We start from the raw sequence: 26,903 nt of genomic DNA on the forward strand, positions 1-26,903 counted from the left end.
TTAGTGTTCCTCCTTATTACTTCAATATCCATGTGTACAAATAGGAACATAAGAATGTACTCAAAGATCTGTGCTACGAATAAACAAGACTGAAACTTTTAATAACCGGTAAACTCAATATTCGTCTGCTCCAAAACATATTCTGAGTCCTTTAATGAGGGACAAACTGAAGTATGTAAAAATAAAGGTTGCATGTAAATTCCCAATGGCATGAATAAAATAGGAATCTTGGGTTGATCTGTCACCGTCAACCCACTAGGCACAGGAGGGTTAATAACAGTTTTGAACTCTAGGCAAAGTTATCCATGATTCTTGGCGGGTCAGCTTGTGAAGATAACAGCGCATCTCACTGGCAAATCCATACTAACACAATTCTAATGAGATATCAGTTGACAAAATAATTCCATTTAATGATATTAGCAATCAGCCTTGGAAAGAGTTGCTTGGTGCTGTAGGAAATTAATTTTACTAGACTAGAAAGCATTCCTGGCAATAAGTCAGACATTCTGAAGCTTTTGTGTTTTGGCACGATGGGACAGAAATAGGATGTGGACAGTCACAGGTTAAGGCACGGTGGATAGTGCTGCTGCCTCACTGTACCAGGGACTAGGGTTCAATTCCAGCCTTGGGTGACTATCTATGTGGAGTTTTCACATTTTCCCAATATCTGTGTAGGTTTTGTATGGGTGCTGCAGTTTCCTTCCACAGTGCAAAGATGTACAGGTTGAGTGGATTGGTTCATCTAAATTGCCCCACAGTGCCCAGGGATGTGTGGGTTAGCCATGGTAAACATCCCATATGGGAGGATATGGTGCGTTTGGGTGGGATGCTCCTTGAAGGGTTGGTGTAGACTTGGTGGGCTGAATGGGCTCTTTCTGCATTGTAAAATGAATGGTATTGCAGTGGTCCTCTTTAGATTCTACAGAAATACACTACCTTTGACTTCAGTCAAAAGAAGGGTCTAGGCCCGAAACGTCAGCCTTTCTGCTCCTATGATGCTGCTTGGCTTGCTGTGTTCATCCAGCTCTGCACCTTGTTGTCTCAAAAGAAATATGGTATGGGCTTTATAAAAGTAGTTCATGCATTGTACAAATTTTCCAAAAGTTAATTTCTACCTAGTGCAGGAAACAGTTGTATGAGTTTTTTTTTTTACATTTGGAACTATCACCTGGAACTGGGCACACATTTGGACGACTTTAAGACAGTTTGAACAAGAATGATTGCAGCTGGTGTAACTGGTTTGAGGTACAAGGGACTATAATTTAAAACAGATTGTGGATTATGTTAATGATTTGGGTGAGAGAGCTAAATGTAATAACTACAAATTTGCAGTTGACACAAAGTTGGATGGGAGAGTGAGCTGTGAGGAGGATGCAAAGATACTTCGGTATGATTTGACAAGCTCTGTGAGTGGGCAGATGCAATATAATATGGATAAAATAAAGTTATCCACTTTCGTAGCCAAAACAGGAAGGCAAATTATTATCTGAATGGCTATAAATTGAGAGGGAGGAATGTGCAATGAGAAGTGAATGGCCTCATATACTAGTTGCTGAAGGTGCAGCAGGTGGTAAAGGTGGCAAATAATACATTGATCTTTATAACGAGAGGATTCAAGTACAGGGGCAGGATGGCATGGTGGCTCAGAGGTTAAAACTGTTGCTTCACAGCACAAGGAACCCAGGTTCAATTTCAGCCTTGGGTGATTATCTGTGTGAAGTTTGCACATTCTCCCTGTGTCAATGTGGGTTTCCTCTGGGTGCTGTAGTTTCTCCCCACAGTCCAAAAGTGCAGATTAGGTGGATTGACCATGGTAAATTGCCCTATAGTGCGGCTGTAGTAGGGTTGTTCAGGCTAGGGGGGTTAGCTATGGTAAATACAGGATTACAGGGATAGGGTGGAGGTATGAGATTCTCTTCAGAGGGTGCAGACTCAATGGGCCAAATGGCCTCCTATGACCAGTATAGGAATTCTTTGATTCTTGGGATGTCTTGCTGCAAATGTTCAGGCCCTTGGTGAGACCACACCTGGAATATCGGGTGCAGTTTTGGTCTCCTTATCCGAGGAGGGATGTTCTTGCAATAGGGGGAGTGAAACTAAGGTTTATCAATCTGATTCGTGGAATGGTGGAACTAATGTGTGAGGAGAGTTTTGGATCAGTTAGGATTATATACAATGGAGTTCAGAAGAATAAGTTGGGGGGTGGAATCTCACAGAAATCTATAATATTCTAACAGGACTAGAAAGGGTAGATGCAAGAAGGATATTCCCAGTGATGGGAAAGTCCAAAAACTAGGGGTCACAGTCTGAGGATACAGGGTATATCATTTAGGACTGAGATGAGGAGAAATTTCTTTACCCAGCCGTGGCCAAAACATTGTAAGATTTCAAGAAGGAGTTGGATGTAGCACTTGCTAAAGGGATCAAAGAATATGGGGGTAAAGCAGGAACAGGCTATTGAGTTTGTGGTTGACTGTCAACTACCCTCCAGGCAGTTAGGGATGGGCAATGCTGGTCGAGCCAACGATGCCCACATCCTGTGAATGAATAAAGAAAAATTGGAATATCAGTCATGATCATAAGAATGGAAGAACAGGCTCGAGGGACCGAATGACCTACTCCTATTTTCTATGTTTCAAAGAAGAACAAAGAATGTGACTAAAACAATGGAAAGGATCTGACCACATAAGGCAGGACTTCCCACATTTTAGCTTATTTATGCAGTCATTTCTAATTGTTCAAATGTTTTTGCCTTATTTGTCAAAGTTTATTTCAATGACTTAATTGTTCAAATTCTTGTGCCAGCAAAGTATCCTTGTTTCCCTTATAAAAACAGACCTTGCTGGAAAAGCTCAGCAGATCTGGCAGCATCTGTGAAGAGAAATCAGAGTTAACCGGTGACCCTTCCTCAGAACTGGACCCAAAACGTTACCTCTGATTTCTCTTCACAGATGCTGCCAGATCTTCTGAGCTTTTCCAGTAACTTCTGTTTTTGTTTCTGATTAACAACATACACAGTTCTTTCGGTTCTTGTTTCCCTTATGACTAACTTCCATTTTAATTGATGATTTCATTTATTACGTTACAAATGTAGGAGCTGATGAAGATAGAACATCTCCCTAGACCAAATTTGACACGTCTTCAGGTTTTTAGTGATGTGTTTGAGGACATCTGTCGGGACTCACCAACACTTTGTGAAATCTTGAGAGAAATCAAGGTAATTTACAACCACAAAATGTGTAGTATTTGTTGTTTGTACAATGTGTAAGTTAAAAATGGGTGCATTGAAACAAATAATTTTACAGCAAAAGGGGGACAATTCAGTCAAAAGGAGCTATCTCCTTGGCCGCTCTGCCTGTATTGTTTCAAATGCTCATTTCAAAATTTTATCTGCATCCTTTTTTAAATGTTAAGACCCTGGAACAGATCAAAATGTAAAGTATGATCCAGCTAGGGAATGGTAACTTTTACATTCAAGTAGACAAAGTGTGAGAACCCCAGGTTCTTGGAGAATGAAGCCACAAGAAATCACAACAATAGACTTCACTACATAAAGTTAGAATAGCAATGCAATCGACACACACAGACAATACTGGAGAAACTCAGCAGGCGTGGCAGCATCTGTGGAGAGAGAAACAAAGACAGATTTCCTTTTTTCTTCTTAAATCTATATATAAATAAAATAAATATGAAATGTTATATTCCTAATTTTTTTCTCTTTGTTCATTTAAGTTCCATGTGTCCTTCTTCTAGTAGGTCCAAAAGTTTCTTACAGCTTGCTCATTCCTTTGTAAAGCAATCAGATGACTGCTGCTAAGCACCCACTTCAATTGGAGATTTCTCCATTTTCCAGATTCTGTTTTAAAACTGCAATATTGATCTTCGTCTATTTACATTCACATATCTGTTGCGTGTACGTTACAGTGACTTATACTCATTGGATGTTGCTGCTGAATTTCTTTTAAGAATTTCTTTCAAAGTTAAGAAAAATGTCCTATCTACTGCCTCACTAAAAGCGAGACTTTCCGCTGCTAATGTACTTTGTAGTAGTCATCTGATCTCTTTTGATTCCTAATCAAAGAGACAACATTCACCTCCTTTTCCCACAAGAAAATTAATGCTCCTCCTGCACTTGAGGACCCATGACAGAAATTTGCATAGGGAGCATCGATAAAAGCAAGTTTCATGTTCCCGGCATCTCCTAGCTATGGAAATTTCAACACACAATGCTCCATTTTTAATTCTTTCAATTTTTCTCCCCTAAATACTATGTTCCACCTTGGGTTTTTTCATAGTTGTACTCAATTCAACTATGGCACCCAGCCTTGTTTAGGTGCCCAGCCAGTTCAGCTGTCCAAATAGACCTTGTTATTTATCTAAATCAGTTTTGGAAGCCATTGCATATTTTTGAGAGGTTCTACTTTGATTAAATGCAATGGTCCTATAATTTCCAAGTGAGATTGCTGATGAAAAGTGATACTTGATCCGCTCTACTTGATTCCAAATCCAGTGTACTTAAAAAGTCTCAGAAACCTTCCTTCCAATTTTGAATTCTGCTTCAAGGCCATTTATGGTAATGATTTCTAACTTATTGCTCCCACGTCACAAAAACAAATTATCTAAATGCATCATAAAAATGTCTGAAAACTACCCCTTGTCTTGTCTGTAAAACGTGGCAGGGTCTGTATTTTACTGATGACAGCCCAATTTTAATAAGACAGATCTTACTGAGAAGTATCAAACGCTAGAGGCATTGTTTAGGCTATATATCTATATCCATCTATCTGTATATATATTTATTTAACTTGCAGAATGTCTGTACTGCGTTTGATACTATTTTGGAGGACAAAGAAGAGCTTTCTCCTTGAATTGATCGTCCCTTAAAAATGCAGATTTTATAAAAATGATTGACACTCACTAACACTTATTTGCTCTATCTGCCTTTGGTGAACCTACTGTTATCCCTTAGACCTTCAGTTTTTCTTCAAACCCTTGTGTCCCTAGCCTTGCTTTAGCTTTGCAAGTCTTATAATTTCTGTATATAATCATCACTGTGTTAGAGTTCCGAGGAAGGGTCACTCAACCTGATACATTAACTCTGTCTCTCCACAGATGCTGCCAGACCTGCTGAGCTTTTCCAGCAATTTCTATTTTTGTTTTTGGTTTACAGCATCCGCAGTTCTTTCAGTTTTTATTTTCTGTGATTGTTCTCTATTTGCCACCTCCTTGTACACTTCAAATTCTATCTAGCTTTGTAATTCTTGTTGTTTGGCATCTTCTGTCATCTTCTATTTCTTTTCTGTGTGGTCGATAAGACTCTCCAATCACATGGGCTTCTGCACCTGATGGTGTTCCTGGTTTGTACTATACTTTTTGACCTATTTACACCCTCTATTTTGCCTTCTATCTCTTTCTAGATTGCTACTGTTTGATTGCCCCCCCTTGAATTAATGGGATTCTTTTCAATGGACTATGATCTCTTTTTAGGGCCATGTTCACTTCCAGTGTTTGAGCTTATAAAATGTTTTATTGCCTTCCATTTTGTACTTCTTGTTCCTAATACATGGACCTAACTGCCTCCATCTCATCCAGCACATTTATCCAGTTTTTATATTTTCCATCGGCCTTCCCTGCTATACATATAATAGTCACATTCTTCACTGGCTTGCTTCCTTCTGCTAAATGTTTGATTTAGTACCCATTCTGGCCATTGTTCTTTTTGACCAGTGGCCTCAAATGGCCTCATCGGTACTGATCTGTCCATTATCAGACAAACTGTCATTGTACAATTTAATTCTCACAGCTGCACAGCATTTGGTTATGAGAGGGACCTGGTTCCCAGTTATTTTCTGTAGCTCCTTCAATATTTGCAAAGTTGCAATTCATACCAAACAATCCAAAGAATATATCCGAACAATCAGGCTCCCATGCTGTACAATTATTATTTGCTTGTCTTTATCAATAACCTTCTTCAGGTCTCCATTTTTTAAGCCCCTCTGTCATGCAATATCTCACATCTTCCTGAGTGAACCTGGCTTCTGATAACCTTAACTTGTATCTTAAGCTTTGCCAAATTCTTCCTGAAACTTTGTCTTCAGTGAAAGCCTTTCTGCCTCCATTCTCTGAAAAAAATAGAACTAATTGTAGCCCCTTACCTATTACTGATGGAACTTGAGAATTCCTGCCTAAAAGCAAACTGATATAGACTATATCCTCCAAACATCTGCAATGAATTCTTAGCATGGACAGCCCATATTAGTGTAGATGATAATTTATGGCTTGACTGATGTGCCAAAATTTTATAAGCTGTTTTGTTTTGTATTGCATGGTTCCTTTCAATTACTGCACTGTTAAAAAGATTTCTGCTGCAGTATTCATACTTATTATGTTCACATTCACACACACAAAATTCATTGTTAGCAACTTCCTTCAATTATCAGTGAGAAATTTTGCTGGTGGTCCATGTCTGGTTCCTATTCACTTTTCCATTACCTTAACTACAATTATTTTCTCATCTTTATGATGTGTTCTGGTTGACTGACAAGATCTGGTTGCAAAATGTAAAATGAATATTTTTTAACCTTTATTCCTCAACCACTACCTCAATAAAACCTCTTGACCTGGTTAGACTCAGTATAGGCTGTGACTATGTCTTTCAGTATTTCTTACTAATTTCATATCTCTTCTGTGACCTCATCATGCTTCCTAGCCCTTATTCCTGCATCCTTTGTGAAAATTTTTAACCTTTTTGGAGGACTGATGGGCAGATTGCCAATATAATTTTAACACAATTGACTTTTTGTCTTCTAAATTTCTACCACTGATATTAATGACATTTCTTTAATTTCTATAGTGGAGAGGTTCTGTTCCAGTAAAGGAGTACAATCGTGTCCCAATTATGTAAATTGCAAATTCAGATTTTTCAAATACAAAAGCTTTGTCATTTTCTTATCCAGTTTTATCTGTTCTTTCTTCATCGATGACCTACTTAACGACAGCAGTGTTTCATTGGATACTGCATTTATACTAATAAAATTGTTGATTTTGGCTATTTTACAAAGAATGACCACTCTTTTCAAAGATTTTAGTGTATTATCATCCCCAGATCTGAAACTGATGAAACTCTCAAATTCTTTAACTTTGTCCTGATTCTTATTATACCGAGAGTCTAGGCAGCACTTTAGCCAGTCTGTTCTACACGCTGTAGGCATGTATCCAGTCTTTAATACTGCACAGATAGAAGACGTTTCCACCACCACATTTATCAATGCGCTGAAGCTTTCTGTGACGATTACAATGTCCTTTCTTTGATCTGCATAACCAACTTCTCCCTCCAGATCTAGCATTTCTTATTTAGTTTAAGTTCCTCTATTATACAGTTTGGGGCAGTTCATGGTGTAATGGTAGTTTGAATCACATCTAAAACACCCTCAGCATTTCTGGGGTTTGTTCTCTCCCTTTTCACTCCTGAAAATTATCAATAGCATTTTTGTTCTCATTTCTCTTAGTAACAGTTTTCCTTTCATACTATTGACTGTGACCTGTGCAGAAGCGCTCTCACCAATTTGTTAGCATTCTGTCCTCCATTTTCAGTAGTAAAAAAAAAAGAAACATGGTACAGGGAGGATGAGGCAACCATGGCTGACAAAGGAAGTCAGGGATAGCATAAAAGCAAAAGAGAAAGCATATAAAGTGGCAAAGGGCAGTGGGAAACCAGAGGACTGGGAAAGACCAACAGAGGGCAACAAAAAAAGAAATAAGGAGGGAGAAGATTAAATATGAGGGTAAGCTACCAGTCATATAAATAAGAGTTTCTTTAGATGTATAAAGGGCAAAAGAGAGGCAAAAGTGGACATTGGACCACTGGAAAATGATGGTAGAGAGATAGTAATGGGGAACAAGGAAATGGCTCAGGAACGGAATAATTACTTTGCATCAGTCTTCACGGTGGAAGACCCAAGTAATCTCCTAAAAATTCAAGAGAGTCGGGGCAGGGCTGAGTATGGTGGCCATCACCAAGGAAAAGGTGCTAGTAAAACTGATTGGCCTGAAGGTGGACAAATCACCTGGACCAGATGGACTACACCCCAGAGTTCTAAAGGATATAGCTGAAGAGATATTGGAAGCATTAGTGGTGATCTTTCAGGAATCACTAGAGTCAGGGAGGGTCCCAGAGGACTGGAAAATTGCTAACGTGACACCCCTGTTTAAAAAGGGAGTAAGGCAAAAGACGGAAAATTACAGGCTGATTAGCCTAACCTCGGTTGTGGGTAAGATTTTGGAGTCCATTGTAAGGGATGAGATTTTTGAATATTTGGAAGTGTATGGTAAAGTAGGGCAAAGTCAGCATGGTTTCATCAAGGGGAGGTCATGTCTGACAAATCTGCTAGAATTCTTTGAGGAAGTAATGAGCAGGGTAAACCACGGACAGCCAATGGATGTTATCTACCTGGACTTCAAGAAGGCCTTTGACAAGGTGCCGCACAGGAGGCTGCTGAGTAAAATAAAGGCCCATGGTGTTATAGGCAAGGTGCTAGCATGGATAGAAGATTGGCTGTCTGGCAGAAAGCAGAGAGTGGGGATAAAAGGGTCTTTCTCAGGATGGCAGCCAGTGACAAGTGGTGTTCTGCAAGGGTCAGTGCTGGGACCACAACTTTTCACTTTATGCATTAATGATCTAGATGAAGGAACTGTGGTCATTCTGGCTAAGTTTGCAGACGATACAAAGATAGGTGGAGGGACAGGTAGTATTGAGGAGGTGGGGAGGCTGCAGAAGGATTTGGACAGGTTAGGAGAGTGGGCAATGAAGTGGCAGATGGAGTACAACGTGGGAAAGTGTGAGGTCATGCACTTTAGTAAGAAGAATAAAAGAATGGACTATTTTCTAAATGGGGAGAAAATTCAGAAGTCTGAAGTGCAAAGAGACTTGGGAGTTCTAGTCCAGAATTCTCTCAAGATAGACTTGCAGGCTGAGTCAGTGGTCAGGAAGGCAAATGCAATGTTGGCATTTGTTTTGAGAGGACTTGAGTATAAAAGCAGGGATGTACTACTGAGGCCTTATAAGTCTCTGGTCAGGCCACATTTGGAGTATTATGTGCAGTTTTGGTCCCCATATCTCAGTAAGGATATAGTGGCCCTGGAGTGGGTTCAGAGGAGGTTCACGAGAATGGTACCAGGAATGGAAGACTTAACATATGAGGAGCGTTTGAGGACTCTGGGACTATACTCATTGGAGTTTAGAAGGATGAGGGGGGATCTAATTGAAACTTACAGAATACTGAATGGCCTGGACAGAGTGGATGTTGGGAAGATGCTTCCATTGGTAGGAGAGACTAGGGCCCGAGGGCACAGCCTTAGAGTAAAGGGAAGACCTTTTAGAATGGAGATAAGGAGAAATGTCTTCAGCCAGAGAGTGGTGAATCTACGGAATTCACTGCCACAGAAGGCTGTGGAGACCCGGTCATTGAGTACATTTAAGACTGAGATAGATAGGTTCTTGATTATCAAGGGGATCAAGGATTACAGGGAGAAAGCAGGAGAATGGGGTTGAGGAACTTATCAGACATGATTGAATGGCAGAGCAGACTCGTTGGGCCGAATGGCCTAATTTCTGCTCCTATGTCTTATGATCTTATGGTCTTATGGTATTGCCAATTGTTCCTTTCGCACAATGAATGCTGAAAGAAAGGAATGCTTTCCTAGGAACTTGTTAGTGCTCCTGACATTTGATCTAGCAGTTTATCTACAAATCTGTTTGGACAAGAAGTCTGTCCACATTTGATATTTTGGCAGAATCTAGTAACTTAAATGCCAGATCAGATTACTGAAATATCACATGAAAATTCCACATTTTGCATACAATCAACTGATTTGCATTATGTACTCTCCCATTGTACTATCCTCACCTTTTTCTAAATTTATCAAAATCTGACTGGCCTCATAAGCAATCAATCTTATTGTTAAATTTCATCCATGAAAGTTGACAATCTGTCTAAACCTTCATCTGTGTTTGAATCATTCGGCTCCAATTAAAAAAAAAACTTTTTTTATCCTGCTTCCGTAGGGTAAAACCTTCTTTCCTCTTTGTTAAAGAAGTAACTTAGATCTACATGGTTGCTTCCTTCTTCCGCTGATCATAAGGCTGACTTTCAGAAAAGAGGGATGTGTAATCACTTACCAAAACTTTGCATTTTGACTCAACTATTCCCTGTTAGCAATTTATACACGAAAAAGTAACTGTTGTTGAACAGAGTCCAAGTCCAGTCTTTTAATGAGAGCTTTATTTCAGTTCACCGCATTCTATAAAACTCATACCCCACTGACTACTAGTTCTTCAAATCCAAACAACCAATTCACATCCAATTAATCCTTAGTTATTATATCCATCTAAAGTTTCTGAGAAGATTTGTAGCTTGGGTTGTGGATGAGGTTGCAGACTTGCTCGCTGAGCCGGTGAGTTCGATTGCAGACATTTTGTCACCCTGCGAGGTACCATCGTCAGTCCACCTCCAGTGAAGCACTGGTGTTCTGTCCCACTTGTTATTTATATGCCTTGGTTTGCTGTTGTGGTTAGCATCACTTCTGGTTCTGTTTTTCAGTGGTTTGTATATTGGGCCCAGTTCTGTGTGTTTGTTGATGGAGTTCCGGTTGCAATGCCAGGCCTCCAGGAATTCCCTCGCATGTCTCTGTTTGGCTTGTGCTATTATGGATGTGTTGTCCCAGTCGAATTTGTGTCCAGTATTTAAGTCTATTATATCCATCATTCCATGAGATCTTGGTCATCCTTTCAGACCACATTAGATAATAACAGTTACTGCAGTAGTGTAGTTTTTTGTCTTGTAACCCGCTTTTCTAAATTAACAAATGTTCAGTTCTATGTATCATCTTCATGATCACGCAACAATAACTTGATTTCATAAAATGCCTGTAACAGAGTAAAACATCCTAAGGTTGTTCATAGGAGTGATATACAACAGAATTTGACTTTCCTTCATGTAAGGAAAAATTAGTGATGATGACCAATGTTTTCATCACAAGGTACCCTGTAAACATGTTTTAAAGGAGGGAGAAGTAAGAAACTTACGGAGGGAAATTCAGATCTTAAGCTCGTGGCAGCTAAAGCCACAGCCGCTGATACGGTGTGATAAAGTTGTAAGGCTGGAGGGGATTATAGAGAGAGAGAGAGAGGTGGGGGGGGGTGCAAGACCATGCCTCCTAAACAAAGATGAGATTTTTAAAATTGAAGAATATCTTAAATGGAAACCAGTGTAGCTCAGGTATAGTGTGTGAGTAGGACTTGCTTCAAGGACAGCAAAGTATTTGACAAACTCTCGTTTAACAGGGTAAAACATGGGAGACAAGCCAGGTATAAATTGGAATAGGCACATTTTGAAATAACGAAGGTGTGATTGAGTGCTTCATCAGCAGATAAGCTGAGACAATAGAAGTGTCTGAAGGTGTTAAGGCACTGGAGCAAGCAGTCAATGTTGGCGTGGATACATAGTCAGAGTCTTATTTCTGAGTCAAGTATGACACCAAAATTGCAAACTGCCTGTAGCTGAACCAGACAGTTATCTGGGGAAAGGAGGTGGTTAGATTTGGTTGCTGGGAAATACAGTTTATGGAGGGGTTGAAGACTATGACTAACTAAGCTGGTGCTAATTTCTATTCATCCAGTACCAGATGTCAGACTAGCAACTTTAAGACGTTACAGGCATCGAGGGAAGTGGCAGTGATCAACATTTCTTCTAAATTGTGCCAGGTTCCGCACACAGCAATCAGTGTTGGCAGACCGATTGCAGCAGTGACTTCCAGAAATCACTGTTGTGCACTGAACTTGGAGGCCCAGGCATCTGGAAAGAAAATTCGTGAGAAAACTGGTGATGAGGTAGAACTAAATGTCAGCATGACACATGGGAGACATATTTTTGAATGATATCACTGAGGGACAGCATGTAGATGAGAAATGGGAACATGCCAAATATAGATCCTTGGGTGACACCAGAGATAATGCTGCAGTGGGGGGGGAAGAGAAGCCACTGTACATGATTCTCTGGCTGTAACTCGATAAATTGAATGGGCCAAATAAGTGTAGTTCCACCCAACTGGAGGTCAGTAGAACAGCATCAGAGGAGAATTGTGTGTCAAAGTGTGCAGACAGGTCTAGCAGATATGGATGAATATTTTAGACTTTTCATGGCCATATGAGATGTCACTCATGACTTTGATAAGCATTTGGCTCAGTGATAGGGTCAGAAATTTGATTGGGTTTCAGAAATGGAGTTCTAGGAAATATGACTGTGAACATGAGAGGCAAAACCTTCTACTTTAAAAAATTTCCTCATCTGAACCCCTAGCTCTCTCTTCTTTTTACAGTGTTAGCTCACCTAGATCACCCTTCCAGCTATTCTTTCTGCTAAAATGTCTTGCATTTGTTCACATTAAATTCTTCATGCCAGCAGATCCACCCAGTCTTATAAAGCTATTTCTGGGTACAAGGTTCCTTTCAATAATAATCTTTTCTCTCTTTGAAATTAGCACAATATTGAAAACAATAACTTTCATCACACCAGTCATAAATGTACCATGTTTGTGGTTATATTACAGCAGTAAAATGTGTGTGTGAGTACATATCACAAAAATATTTTCTCCTGAGATCATTTACTTCTAAATCACACTGTTGGTCCAAATGTTTCCTGTTCATACTATTGTCTCTGCTTTAAGTGCCCACACCATCACATCATCTTGAGCTATAATTATTCACTTCTGTCCTGTGATAAAATGAAGCGCACAGGCCCACTATGGCAAAATGTGGATTGTCTATTGGAAGAAGTGAGTTTAGATGAGTTGAATGAATTTTGTTATTCCATGTGTTCTTTACCATAAGCACAAAGACTTAAAAATCTTTGATATTTTGTCAAAATTCTTTATAATGTCTCTATCAATAACTATTGAGATGCTGCACTGTCCTTCAAGGGTTTGTGAATGAAGATAGTGGATACAATGTGATGCTGCCATTTGAGGGATGGTGATCCTTTTTCATTTTCATGGATTCATTTCTTCCTTTTCGAATAACACTTATAATTATGTTTGTAAATGGATTTTTGCGATGTTACTGAAAAAGGCCCATAATAGCTTCATTCATCATGATTAAACCTGCATACAGTCCCTGTGGATGGAATCTAGTCTGTTTTGGAAGTGTCTAATTTATCCTAGTCAAGAGGCTGCTTTCTAAAGGACAGTCTTTAATTATAATAAAAACCGCATGAACTGCAGATGCTATAGAGTCATAGAGTCATGCAGCACTGAAACAGACCCTTTGGTCTATCCAGTCCATACCGAACATAATCCCCAATTAAACTAGTCCGACCTGCCTGCTCCTGGCCCATACCCCTTGAAACTTCTCCAATTCATGTATCCATCCAAATGTTTTTTAAATGTTGTAATTTTATCCACGTCCACCAGATCAGAAACAAAAACCAAAATTGCTGGAAAAGTTCAGCAGGTCTGGCAGCATCTGTGGAGAGAAATCAGAGTTAATGTTTCTGTTCGAGTGACTCCTCCTCAGAACTCTTTTTTTTCCAGCAATTCCTGTTTTTGTTTCTGTAACTAGAATAGTTGTATGTAAAGCTACCTTTAAAGACTTATGGAATATGTTCTTTAAAATTTTAAAAATGATAGATATTAAGTAACTAAATGTTGCTTTTAATGCCATGTCTACTATGGAAATGTTTTTTGGAAAGCGTCGACATGATCCCATAAGTAATTGAAATCCATTAAGAATCAAACTGTTCAAGGCATTGCATCCATATTATTGTTTCACGCTCTTTTCTCTGTCAATGTTGGGAACTGCTTTGAATGGATGACTGTTCCACATGGAGACAAATTGTTTCAAACCTATGGGATTTTAGACTTGTGCCCAAACAATTCTCCCTCATGATCTCTAGATATGGGACAGAAATGCTGTCACCTGACCATGTGAGGTGGACCTGCAACTCCAGGAAGGGAGGACTCTGTCCTATTTAATTAATTGTCTATCTCCATAAATTATTTAAAAAGAACAAAGAAAGTATGATTTTCAAAAAAAAAACTTCTGTCTATGTTAATCACTTTCTGCACTTATATTTGTCACACTTTTTCTGTCAATATTTTCCCAAATCTAATTTTCTGTGCCATCATTTATCTATTGCCATCATTTAAAATGTTCGTATTTTGTGTTAAACCCTTGCATTATGGAATTTCTAATCTCATTCACTAAATATCTAAAAACACATTTTCTGTTTTTTTTTCTTTTAAATTGTCATTTCATTCCTTAGAATTGAAATTGCTAATATCTTAAAATTGACAATATAACAAATTCTGCTTGAAGTTCTGAATATGAGCTGAATTTGGGTTATGCATTCTGAGTAACTTTCCAGGATTTATCAGCACCAGTGAATCAGCTACACCAATGGAATATTTTTCTTCTAGCTTTTAGCTCAGTAGATAACACAGTGTGGAGCTGGAGGAACACTGCCGGCCAAGCAGCATCAGATGAGCAGGAAAGTTGACATTTCAGGTCGGGACCCTTCTTCAGAAATGAGGATGTATTATCTCTGACTCCAGCATCTGCAGTCTTGCTACCTCTTTTAGCTCAGTGGCTTTTCTTCAGATAATTTTATACAGGAAGAAAATTTCAAAAGCTTTTTTGAAAAAGTAAAATCTATAATAGCAAATTCTGTTAAAATTCAGGAAAGGTGTGCTTAACAGAAGAATGATATAGTTCTCATTACACTTGCAGTGTAGAAATTTCAGACAATGTATTAAACTGAAAAATACATGGGTCTAGGCCCAAAACGTCAGCCTTCCTGCTCCTATGATGCTGCTTGGCCTGCTGTGTTCATCCAGCTCTACACCTTGTTATCTCAGATTTTCCAGCATCTGCAGTTCCTACAGTCTCTGGCTTCATTTAATATTGTTTCAGTTTCCAAATTAAGACCACCACTGGTGAGGTGTAGAAATTGAAAGTGTGTTTGTGATTATTTATTCAAGGTTTCTTCAATTAAAAATGTCTAGTTCAAGTTTGAAGCTGATGGATGTCATTTTGTCAGAAGAGAGCAATCGTACATTATTACCTATGTGAGCCAGGAGAAAGTGACATAGAGATAGATGGAGATAGCAAGAAATGGAAATCTCATTCTGCATTGTAGTTTGCTTTCTCTTTTTAACAAAAAATTATTTTTGTAACATAAAATGCTGTCTATTGTTTATTGTCACCTTTTCCGTTTCACCTCTCTTCTGAATCTGCATCTTTCAGGCCGAATATGATTTGTACCTGATGTCACTCTTGGAATCTCAGCCAACGGATCAACACAAGGTAATGTATGTTGAAATTACACCTCTTCATACAAGCCTACGTGTTGTTATGGACCAGACAACTCCCTTCAAATATATCAAAGAGATAGCCTATACCCTAATTTTTATCTTATTAAAGGCAAGTGTAAGGTGCTGTGTACCAGATATAATTTGATTGGTTATACTTAACGGCTTAAGCAAAACACACTTTATTCTTAGTTAAATACAAACAAAAGAAAGAAGAATTGATATAATTTTAATTCTATTGGAAAACTTAATAGAATAATAGATTATTTAACTATTACACAGCAACAGCAACTGTTCCAATATAGTAACATCCCATAAACAGACCCTTGGAAAATGCAAAGTCAGTAAAACATATTGTCTCACATGCAACAGAAAAATGAAGGAAAAAGTTACATTGCATTTATTTATTAAACTTGCTTCAATCCTTGTTTCCCCCATCGGAGTATTCTGTCTCCCCTTACTAATCGAATTTCCTTTTCAAGTTTGTTTCATTTTTTGCTTTTCTTAATATTTGATCTATGACCCATTTCTACTTCACAAAGCAAAAATTATTATATCTGGGCTTGATCCAGTGTTTAAACAATTCAGAAACACTCACTGTGTAAATGACATAATATACAGTTAAGAAATGTTAACCTTCTATGTAGTTTTCAATATGGTTAAAAGAAATTGAATTTGTCTGAATGCCACATACTGCAAAATGATAGGGATCTGTTAATATAGGAACAGTTCAAAATACTATTGCTTATATTATTTTCCGTTACAAGATTCTTTGGTTGTGTTTCAGCAAGTTAACATCAAGATCTTTATTACAGATTCTCACATTTATGAACTTAACCCAATCATCCTCTTCAACCTTATTTGCCAACTTGCAATTTTTGCTCCCTTAACTTTGATCAACTCTGAATAGTTATACTACCAAGCAGGTCAGAAGCTGAGTTCAAATTTTAGTCAAAATCCAGGAATTCTATAACAACACTAGAGGACCACCTTCACACATACAGCACTAAGGAGGCCAAGATGAACAGATTAGGGTAACTATTGTTAGGTGATAAGTGCTAACCTTTGACAATGATGCCTACATCCCAAGAATTATTTTTTAAAATGCTACAAATAAACTTGATAATCTGTAGACTGTCAACAAAAATTGCTTACGAAAGCTGTTCAGTGGAGCTCCTTTGCTGCTGAATTTGGGCAAGACTGAAAGAAACCTCGTCATTCATATCTTGAGCGAGTATCAACAGAATGCTTTAATTCAGGAAACATGTTAATCAAATTGTGCTCATAATTCCCATAATGCTTATGAAGAAGTGAGTCTCTTGAGTATCAACCTTGACTCAATTAATAGTATTATCACCTCAGAGTCTAGAGAATTGTGGGTTCATAGACCACTACAAAGACATATGTGCACACTCTCAAGGGTGCAGTTATGAGAGAGTGTCACACTTTCAGAGATTCTCTTTTTCAAATACCCTGCCATTCTCTCATGTGGAATTAAAAGGCCCTGTGGCACCATTTGAAGATAAGCAGTGGAACTCTGGCATCCTAGCCAATATTTAGCTCTTAACCAACACATAGTATTGATGATCTGATTTCTATTCCTTTGCTGTGTCTGCCTGCTTGCTGTATGCACATTGGCTGTCATATTTTTGCACCACAACAAGACACGGTGTAATATGTACTTAATTGTGTGTAAAGTGCTTTGATGTGCCTGAGTCATGAAAAGTGCTACTTAAATGCATTTCTTTCTTTGATTAATTCATTACTATTATATATTGCACCTTCTGCACCAAGAAGCTGGAAATGCTAAAAGACAATGAAGAACTATGGTGCTGTATCACTATAATGGGGCAAAGATACAATGACCACTGAATTGCAGGACGGTGGCCGTATTTTGTTGATCACTGTTGATGATAAAAATTTAAAGATTGGGTTTTCAGGTAGCTTAATGATTTTAAAATTAATTTTCTTCTAAATACAACAGATCTTGCTGGCTGAACTCCGAGGTATGACTACCAGAACAGTGAAAACTCACCACGTAGAGGAGGTGCAACAAAAACTTTTAAGTCTGGAGCAGGAAGCAAGACTCGCATTGCAGAGGAATGATAAGTATGTGTATGCCTTACCAATGAGAATATTGCTTTAACTTTGATATTATCATAAAGATGTTGGCCAAAATTAACTCCACTTAATGAAAATAAAAACATTGATATTATTTCTGAGTCCTATCCCTGCTCTTGTCACATTCCAGTGTGATCTTGGTGGAGATGATCAATTTACAGCTTCCCCATTCACTATCAAACTGGGGAATTGGACTAGTTAATGAAGTGGGGAACCTAAACAGGAGACGCGTGTGAGGCAAGCCAACAGCTTTATTGTAGTTGCCATGAAAGACCAGCTACTATGACTGGGTCACAAGAGGGAGCAACCTCTTGAGCATCATCACACTCACTGGCTGATGGCTGCACCCCTATCATCCCATGTGGCCTCCACGTCAACTCATGACTTCTATTCATTCTCCATGGCCCCTTATATCTTACAAACCAACATGTTGCACGTTCATGCCCAGTTGTCCAGTATACACTATGTACATAAACAATGAAGCATATAGTAATGGCTACTCAGAAAAAGATCACAAGTTTGATGTGAGAAAACACTGCAGTTCCTATAACCCTATAAAAGTGTCAATCAGACAGACATTGCAGTATCAAAAACAAAAGCTTCATACCTCTTGATTGTGCAAATAAACACCGAGATCAGTGAAAAAACAATTTATTCTTACCAACTCAAGATGCCAATTAAGGAAAGTCAACAACATTTCTCTCCAGGTGTCAAAACATGATCCCTCTGATAAAATTATTTTGTGAGTCTGTGTTCTCAACCACGCATGCATAATGAGGACCGGTATAAGAAAATTTTCAGTAGAACTGGATGGGCAGGGAGGGATTAGCATGGATTTGATTTGAGTTTGTTTTATTTATGAATGGAGGGCCTGAAGATGGGATGGGAAGGGCTAGAGTGCTTGAAAACTTTTAATACAGTTGGGACTTAGCTAGAATCCTGTGTTGGAGAACCAAGGAGGGCTTTCTACCTAACTCTATCTCTGTACCCACACTCCTCACACACTGCAAACTCAGCCCAAATACGAAAAGACAAAAATAACAGTTCAAGTCCCACATATGTCACACGTGCAGTTTGTCAGCTGCTAAAGTGCACAAATCAGGTTTGCCCAAACTCAGAGGAAGATCTGGCTCTCTATTTCTTGAAATCAGTATTATTATTTCTGCATCTACCATTAAAGAAAATAAATTTTGACTACCAATCTTGTTCTATGACCAAGTACTAATCTAGCCTTTAAGTTTTGTAAAAGTATTAAGACTACTCCTACCTTGAGTTTAATTTAGTATGATGGTGCATGCCTATTGAAGTCTGACTGCGTAGAAACTCTGGACAGTATAAACTGTTATCATCATCATTTATCTATAGAATCATTGCCAATATATTCTTTTAATTCACTTGGCAACTTTTCAGATATGTTATCATTCAAATCCAGTGAACCTTCATTTTTAGGACAAATATTGAATAATAAGTTGTATCAATTAATTTCCCCCCCATTTTTCCATAGTTAAGCCATTCCATCATCTCATCCTCCCCTCTCATCCCATCCTCCGCAGCAAGCCCTTCCCATTCCTTACAGAAACATTCCCTCCCGTCAGAGTAACTTTATTGGGCACTGGTGTGGTGTTTTTATTCTACACCAACCCCTGCCACCAGGCTGCCTTCACCAATCATGGGCAGCTGCATGTATATCATACGGTAACATTCTCTATGTATCCAGCATTTCTGTTTGTGTCACGTACTGCCACCAACAGGTACACCCTTTAAACTGACCGTTCAAAACAGTCCAGAGAAACAAAAGTAGTGTATTTTATTAATTGTACTTCAGAGTTTCCTCAGAATTGATATTTTCTAATCAGCTTGTTCAGAAATGGTATTACATACCTCTGGAACAGGTGGGACTTGAACCCAGGCATCCACACTGCACCACAAGAGGCGATGGTTTCCCAGTGTAATGCCCTTGGCCCAAACATCTCTAGCTGCTACGTTAATAACCTTTTCTCCATCAAAAGGTCAGAAGTGGGGATTTTTGCTAATGATTGCACGGTGTTCAGCATGATTCATGACTCCACAGATACTGAGAGAACCCATGTCCAAATGCAGCAAGACCTGGACAATATTCAAGCTTGGACTGATAGATGGCAAAAAGCATTTATGTCGTACAAGTGGCAGACAAGTAATCATGACCAACAAGGGAGAATCTAAGAATCTCCCTATTGATGTTCTGTGATGTTACCATAATTGAATGCCCTACTTTAAACATCATGATCTTTACTATTAATCAGAAATTGAACTAGGCCAGTCAGATAAATACTGTGGTTACAACAGCAGGTCAGAGACTAGAAATTCTGCAGGGAGATACTCATCTCCTGTTTTCCAAATGTCTATCCATCACCTACAAGACACAAGTAAGGGGTATGATGGAATATTCTCCTCTTGCCTGGATGGATGCAGCTCTAACAACACTCAAGAAATTCCACCATTCAGGACAAAGCATCCCCACTTGACTGGCACCACATCCACCACCTTCACATTCACTCCTTTCACCACCAATGTATAGTAGCAACGGAATGTACCGTAATGCAGAAACCTGCCCAGATTCCTTCAACAGCACCTTCCAAACCCACACCCTGTACCAGCTAGAAGTTCAAGGACAGCAGATGTATGAGAACACCAGATGTATGACATGTCATCCTGACTTGGAACTATATAACTACAACCTCAAAGACGAGGGGTTTCCTTTCTAACAGTGGGTGTCCTAGACCGCGTGGCATGCAGCTGTTCAAGAAGACAGCAATGATGCCCACATCCAATGAAAGGCAAAGTGAGATTCATGGGATTTCACGGGCTGCTAACTGTTAGGTTGAAAGTTTGGTGTCAAATGGTGTCACTGATTCACAGCAGCTAATGGTGCAGCAACAATGAGTTAACAGATATTTGACACTTAGCCACCAAAAATCAGCTGAGGTCTTTTCGGTTGATGGAAAGTCTAGGGTCCCTTTCTGTGGAAACGGTTGGGAGGGCACATGATGGACAACAACTTGGGTTTGTGAAAGGGCAGAATCACCACATGGAGCTACCCATATAGTGTTCAATATAGTCCTGATGCTTGCTTTTAACATATTCAGTCAACATATTTCTTGTTTAGGCTCAGAAATGAACTTGAGGCTGAACTTTCCAAACTGGAGCCCTTGTCTGAACAGCAAGGTGAGTTAAATTTTGCTTCAGGGTTATCAGTTTAAGAAGGATTGGCAAGCCCCCTCAGGAGGGGTATCAGAATGAAATACTAATGAAATGGGGATGAGAACTTTGTGCTGTAACTCTTTGCTTAGTGCAGTTTCTCCCTTGTAATTTTAGCCTGCTATTTATTTAGAATAAGCATAAGTTGCTACATGGCCTGAAGACATTGATTTTCTTCCGTTAAATTTCATAAAGATCTGCATTTATTTTTGTGTAAGTGTTCGCTTTGCTGTGCATTTTGCTACAGTCAAGAGACATGCGATATAATGTGGAAAATGTGAGGTTTTTCCCTTTTAACAAGAAGATGGGAAGAGCTGACTATTATTTAAATGAAGAAAGACTGCAAAAAGTTGCAACATAGAGGAATTTGAACATCCTCAAGCACGAATCACAGGCATCCAACTTCAGAAAAGACGGAAGACAAATAGGATGTTGGTCTTTATTTCAAAGGGAGTGGAATATCAAAAGGGGAAGTGTTGCAGAAACTATACATGACTGTACTTAGACCACACCAGAACAGTTGTGAACAGTTTTTGTCCCCTTATCTAAGGAAAGATATATCGGCATTGGAGGCAGTCCAGAGCAGGTGCACTAAGCTGATCCCGTGTATGGAGGAATTTTCTTAACAGGAGAGGATGAGCAGTTTTGGACCTTGAAGACCCAATTTAGGATTGGTATAGTGGCAGCAATCTGGACTGGCTCATAGATCCAAAAGCAAGGGCACTGGCGGATTGTCAGCATTGAGAGTATGAGTGCTGTCATCCCATTATAGAACAGCAGTATTGTACTCCATGGAGCTAATCCTAGTAATATATTAGAGGACAGTTTGTTACACTCTTGTGAGAACTGCATTCCTCATTTGAGGGTTGAATCCTGCATCCAGCCAGGCAATAGAAGTTGGGTAGCTTCCGTCTCTGCTGCAATGAAACTGAGAAAACAATGCCCAGATGCTAAATTGTAACATGTTCCACAAGTGCTGTCCTGGACCTGGCCATCGTTCTCACAAAGTATGGACTCCCAGCTCTTTGTGATCAATATGTCATTGTTGAAACCAGATTCCTCCAAACTCCTTGAAATAGCTAGGGGCTGCTCAGCAAATCTGTCAATGTACCAAACATCTCGGTGTAAGTGCTCTGTGGCATTCTTCTGTAGGTTGCCCCATTGAATTTTTAGTCTCTGCAGCAGAATTCAACTGTGACTTCGTTTTATGGCAAGCTGGTAAACAAACTGTCCTACCCTTCTGACTTGGCCACCGCTCACTCATACCTCATTGTTCATGCTTCACTATGAGTAGATCAGGATACTATATTCCGTCAAAGGTGTACACAGTGCCAGTATCTGAACTGGCGTCAGTGAATATTCCATCAAGTGATGGTATTTTTCGACAGTGATGAGGCACATCTCTCACTGTTCAGGAGGCTACAGTGACTGATCAGGCAATAGCTCCAAAGTATCTGAAAACAGAAAATCAAACATGGGGGTTTGCATGAATGAAGGTCGGTGAATGGGATGGAAAGTAAGAGGCTCATGGTCACACTATCTGCAGCTTGTACTTCATGCCAGATGGCAGGATGAGGATGAGGGTGAGGTGAAATTTGAGAAGAGGGATAAGGAAGGGACATACCATCATTGTGAATGTTGTGGACAACCATATGCTTCAAGAGAGGGAAGAGTGTCAGTGAGTATGTTGTGAAAGGCCTGCCATAGTTGAATGGCTGGATGTTTGTGAAACCTGTGAGAAGAAAGTGTGAAAGGCTGTCATTATTGATGGGTATGTGAGGGTGATATGGGCACCTGAATATTTGGTGTGATTCAGCTGTGGTTTCATTGAATGAAAGAATAGGCTTGAGGGTCTAAAACAGATACTCCTGTTCCTATCAGTAAGGATTGAACAGAATGGAGCTCCTTTTTCATGAAAAAGGGAAGACTGAGGGGTGATTTAGTAGAGGCCTTTATAATAATGTGTGTAACAGAGAAGATGTTCTCATTTTTTTTAAACTTCATAGATGGTGGTCAAAAATAAGATAGAAACTAACAAATCCAATATGAAATTCAGGAGAAACTACTCCACCTATATATCTATAATGTACAACTCCTCACCACAAGGAATGGTTGAGGTAAATAAACATAGATGCACTTAAGAGGAAGCTGGATAAGAACATGAGGATAAAAAGAACAAAAAGTAACGTTGCTATGATGAGAGGATACTCATGTAAACACTGGTATTGATCAGTTGGTTTGAATTACCTTTCTTTTTTGGTGGTTATTGTAATTCTGTGAAATGGCAAGAGTCTTTCTAAAATCAGCTAGAATTAATAACCACAGCTATGTATACCTCAATACATACAAGTGTTATTTATTATATGTCTGAATTATCTATTATTAACAAGTGGTTTAAACTGTTTTTATCTCAAGTATAGCATGTTAAAATCATAATGAGTTCAGCAAAGTTTAGTTAGAAAAGTAATGATTTTACTCATACTTTTAAATTTTCTAAGTAATGGTCACAAGAAATTGATTTACTTACTGAAAGAAATCAAGTAGAAGCAGTATTCTGTCTTGTATTGTGATCCCTTACTGGGTAAGTTAAATCCCAGAATGAAACATGACTTGATAGATCACATATTTATTTTTTGTTATTGGTTAACGCAGAGGTTAGTCACTGAAATGCATTCACATGAAGCTACAGATATTCTTTAACAATTGAATATATGTTTATTACACAGAAGGTAAATATGCTAGATATATAGTGGACAGTGAAGAGGATTATGTCAGAGTACAATGGGACCTTGATCATGTGGGTCAATGGACTGAGGGATGGCAGATGGAACTTAATTTAGATAAATGTGAGGTGTTGCATTTTGGTAAGGCAAATCAGGGCAGGACTTATACAGTTAATGGTAGGGCCCTGTTGAGTGTTGCCAAACAAAGAGCCCTCGGGGTGCAGGTGCCTATTTCCTTTAAAGTGGAGTCGCAGATAGACAGGCTGGTGAAGAAGGCATTTGACACACTTGCCTTCATTAGTCATAACATTGACTATAGGAGCTGGGATGTCATGTTGCAGCTGTACAGGACATTGGTTAGGCCATTTTTGGAACACTACATACAAATCTGGTCGCCCTTCCATAGGAAGGATGTTGTTAAACTTGAGAGGTTGCAGTAAAGATTTACATGGATGTTGCCAGGCCTGGATGGTTTGAGCTATAGGGAGAGGCTGAATAGGCTGGGATTTTTTTTCCTTGGAGCATCGGAGACTGAAGGATGACCTTATAAAGGTTTATAAAACCATGAGGGTCATGGATAGGGTGAATAGCCAAAGTCCTTTTCCTAAGATGTGGGAGTCCAAAACTAGGTTTAAGGTGAGAGGGGGAAGATTTAAAAAGGACCAGTGGGGTAAAGTTTTCATGCAGAGCGTAGTTTTCTTCAGCACTGAATACTGGACCCAGTGGAACTGACCAGAAAAAGTTGATTCTTTTGCCCTGAAGTCAAAACTAAATTAGTATATTTATTCTGCCTGCCATTAACCCAACAGTATAAACCTCTTATCTATTAACACCAAAGGATCTGCTAAGTAGTTGGCTGAAGTCATATTTTAAAATCCAGGTTCCAAAAATAATAATACGCCTTTCATCTCACCTAGTATATAATTCCATGTGAAGTTTGAGTTAATAGTTTAGGAGGTACTTGTGTTTGCAGTCACTGCACAATGAAGAGATAATTCAGACTCTTCAGCCTGTTCTATTAAATGGCAGATCATCTGTACCTAAACTCCATTTACCCTCCTTGGCTTATTAGTTCGCCTTCCCTATAAAAATCTATCAATCTCATTCTTGAAAATTTAATTTGACGCAACATTCACAGTCTTTTTCAGGGATGTGTACCAGATTTCTACTATCCTTTGTGTGGAAAAAATTATTCCAGATTTCCACCCTGATTGATCTTGCTCTAATTTTAAAGTTGTGTACCTTTGTTCTATATTCTCCCATCAGAGGATTTAGTTTATGAATGCCCAATTGAGTCATTTTGTATCACTTGTGTTCAAAATTATGGATATTAATTTAATCTAAGTTAGGTGCTTAGTTTCATTGCTTTCTTAGTACAGTTTATCTGAAAAGCTGTCCGAATGAGAATTGTGACCAAAGTAATAATATTGTTCTGTATATTGAAGGAGACATTAAAGTGAGGCCATAGCTGACCCCATGACATAATTTTGAAGGAAAGCAGGAGCATTTTCCCTGGTGTTCTAGTTAATATTTACCGAACAACCAGTAAGCAATAGGATCTGACTGTTACCCCATTGTTATTTTGGCCCTTCTGAAGGGTCTAGGCCCGAAACATCAGCTTTCCTGCTCCTCTGATGCTGCTTGGCCTGCTGTGTTCATCCAGCTCTACACCTTGTTATCTCAGATTCTCCAGCATCTGCAGTTCCTACTATCTCCGAGCCAATTTTCACATACTGAGGTGCCAAAATAACAATGGGGTAACAGTCAGGTCCTATTGCTTACTGATTGTTCGGTAAATATTAACTAGAACACCAGGGAAAACGCTCCTGCTTTCCTTCAAAATTACGTCATGGGGTCAGCTATGGCCTCACTTTAATGTCTCCTTCTTCAGAAAATGAAGAAGGGTCTAGGCCCGAAATGTCAGCTTTCCTGCTCCTCTGATGCTGCTTGGCCTGCTGTGTTCATCCAGCTCTACACTTTGTTACCTGTGAAAATTGGCTACTGTTTTTCCCTGTGTTTCAAAATTGCGTATATGTATTTTCCTAAAAAGTATTTCAGGGTATCCCAAGGTTGTGAAAGGTGCTATATTAATGCAAGTCTCTGTTTATTTCTTTTAAATTGTAGAGGAGCAGTCTAATTTGAAGTACATGAAAACTAGAAAACAGCTGCCGCATGGCATGGAGCAGATGTTGTCACTGAGAGACCGTATTTGTAAAACAACAGCAATGATTCAAGAGCTGGAGAATGAGCTGAAGCATTCCATGGTGCCCTCTATAATCACTGATGCTCTGCAGAGTTCTTTCAAGGATACTCTGGTACTTATGATTGCTATAATTTTTTCCAGCTGTTGTAACGTTGCCATCTATTAATAGTTTGATGTATTCATACAAGATTCATCACAAAAACTGTGATAGTATAATGATCAGCAGAGACTGATCAACTTGGGGGTCTTTTCTTTAGCAAAGAGAGAACTGAGGTGGTGACCTGATGGAAAATCTTCAAAATTATGTATGTGTTTGATCGAATAGACACAGAGAAGGTGATCCCATCTGTGGGGGAGTGCAAAACCCGAAGCCATGAATAAAAGATGGCTGTTAATGATTTCAATTAGGAATTCAGGAAAAGGTCTTTGAGATTGACAGTGTGGTCTAACACATATGCAGAGATTAATATGGTTTTCATAGATGCATTTAAAAGGAAGATGGATAATTAGATGATGGGCTAAATGTTTTGGTGAAATGAACTCAGGTGGCAGAACCTTATATGGAACATACACACCTGTTGGGGTGAATTTCCTATTTCTATGCTGTTAAGAACAATTCCTGCAAATCTCTACAGTAAGTGACTACAGGATGAGATTGTTCTTTCAATCTCCAGTGTTTCTAGAACTAATAAACGAGTGTCCAAAGAAGAAAACATGCCATCATAAGTTTATTTTAATGAATGAGATAAGTGGACTTTCCTTAGTTAAATTTTTTTAGAATCATTATAATTATGTTCTTTCAGTGTAGTGATTGCAAATAGAATTAATTTTCACAAAACAATACTTTTAAAATTTAATCTACGCAATATCTTTCTCCCTAATTTTTTTCCTACGTATGTCAGACAAGGTCCAGTAGGTAGTAATCACCTCTGAGTCAAAAGGTTGTGCATTTCAAGTTCCGCTTCAGGACTTGAGTGCAATAATCTGACCCACCAGTGTAGTACTGGGGGTGCACTGCAGTGTTGAGGTGCCATCGTTTGAATGAGATTTTAAAGTGAGGCCCCATCGGCCCTCTCAGGTAGATGTAAAAAAAATCCCATCACATTATTTTGAAAAGAGCAGGGGAGTTACCTTTTGTTTCTGGCTAACATTTATCCCTCAAGAAGATGATCTGGATGTTATTGTGTTTCAGTATGTGGGAGGATGCTGTGTGCTCATTTGGATGCTCGATTTCTTGAATCAAAACTGTCGCTATACTT

General features: G+C 39.0%; 1 protein-coding gene across 1 annotated transcript in view; it reads left to right on the forward strand.

Moving 5' to 3' along the window:
* Positions 1 to 3,057: 3,057 nt before the first annotated feature.
* The window catches only part of LOC109916608 (uncharacterized protein C6orf118), a 34,324-nt gene continuing 10,478 nt past the window's right edge, over positions 3,058 to 26,903 (forward strand). Inside the window, exons 1-5 of the mRNA XM_048601080.1 lie at positions 3,058 to 3,217; positions 15,296 to 15,355; positions 17,345 to 17,469; positions 20,627 to 20,685; positions 25,566 to 25,756. Of these exons, the coding sequence (XP_048457037.1) occupies positions 3,101 to 3,217; positions 15,296 to 15,355; positions 17,345 to 17,469; positions 20,627 to 20,685; positions 25,566 to 25,756 (552 nt within the window). The 5' untranslated portion in view covers positions 3,058 to 3,100. The remainder of the gene's footprint in view (positions 3,218 to 15,295; positions 15,356 to 17,344; positions 17,470 to 20,626; positions 20,686 to 25,565; positions 25,757 to 26,903) is intronic.

The sequence above is a fragment of the Rhincodon typus genome, chromosome 9 (genome assembly GCF_021869965.1).
Source record: "Rhincodon typus isolate 14 chromosome 9, sRhiTyp1.1, whole genome shotgun sequence".
NCBI lineage: Eukaryota > Metazoa > Chordata > Chondrichthyes > Orectolobiformes > Rhincodontidae > Rhincodon > Rhincodon typus.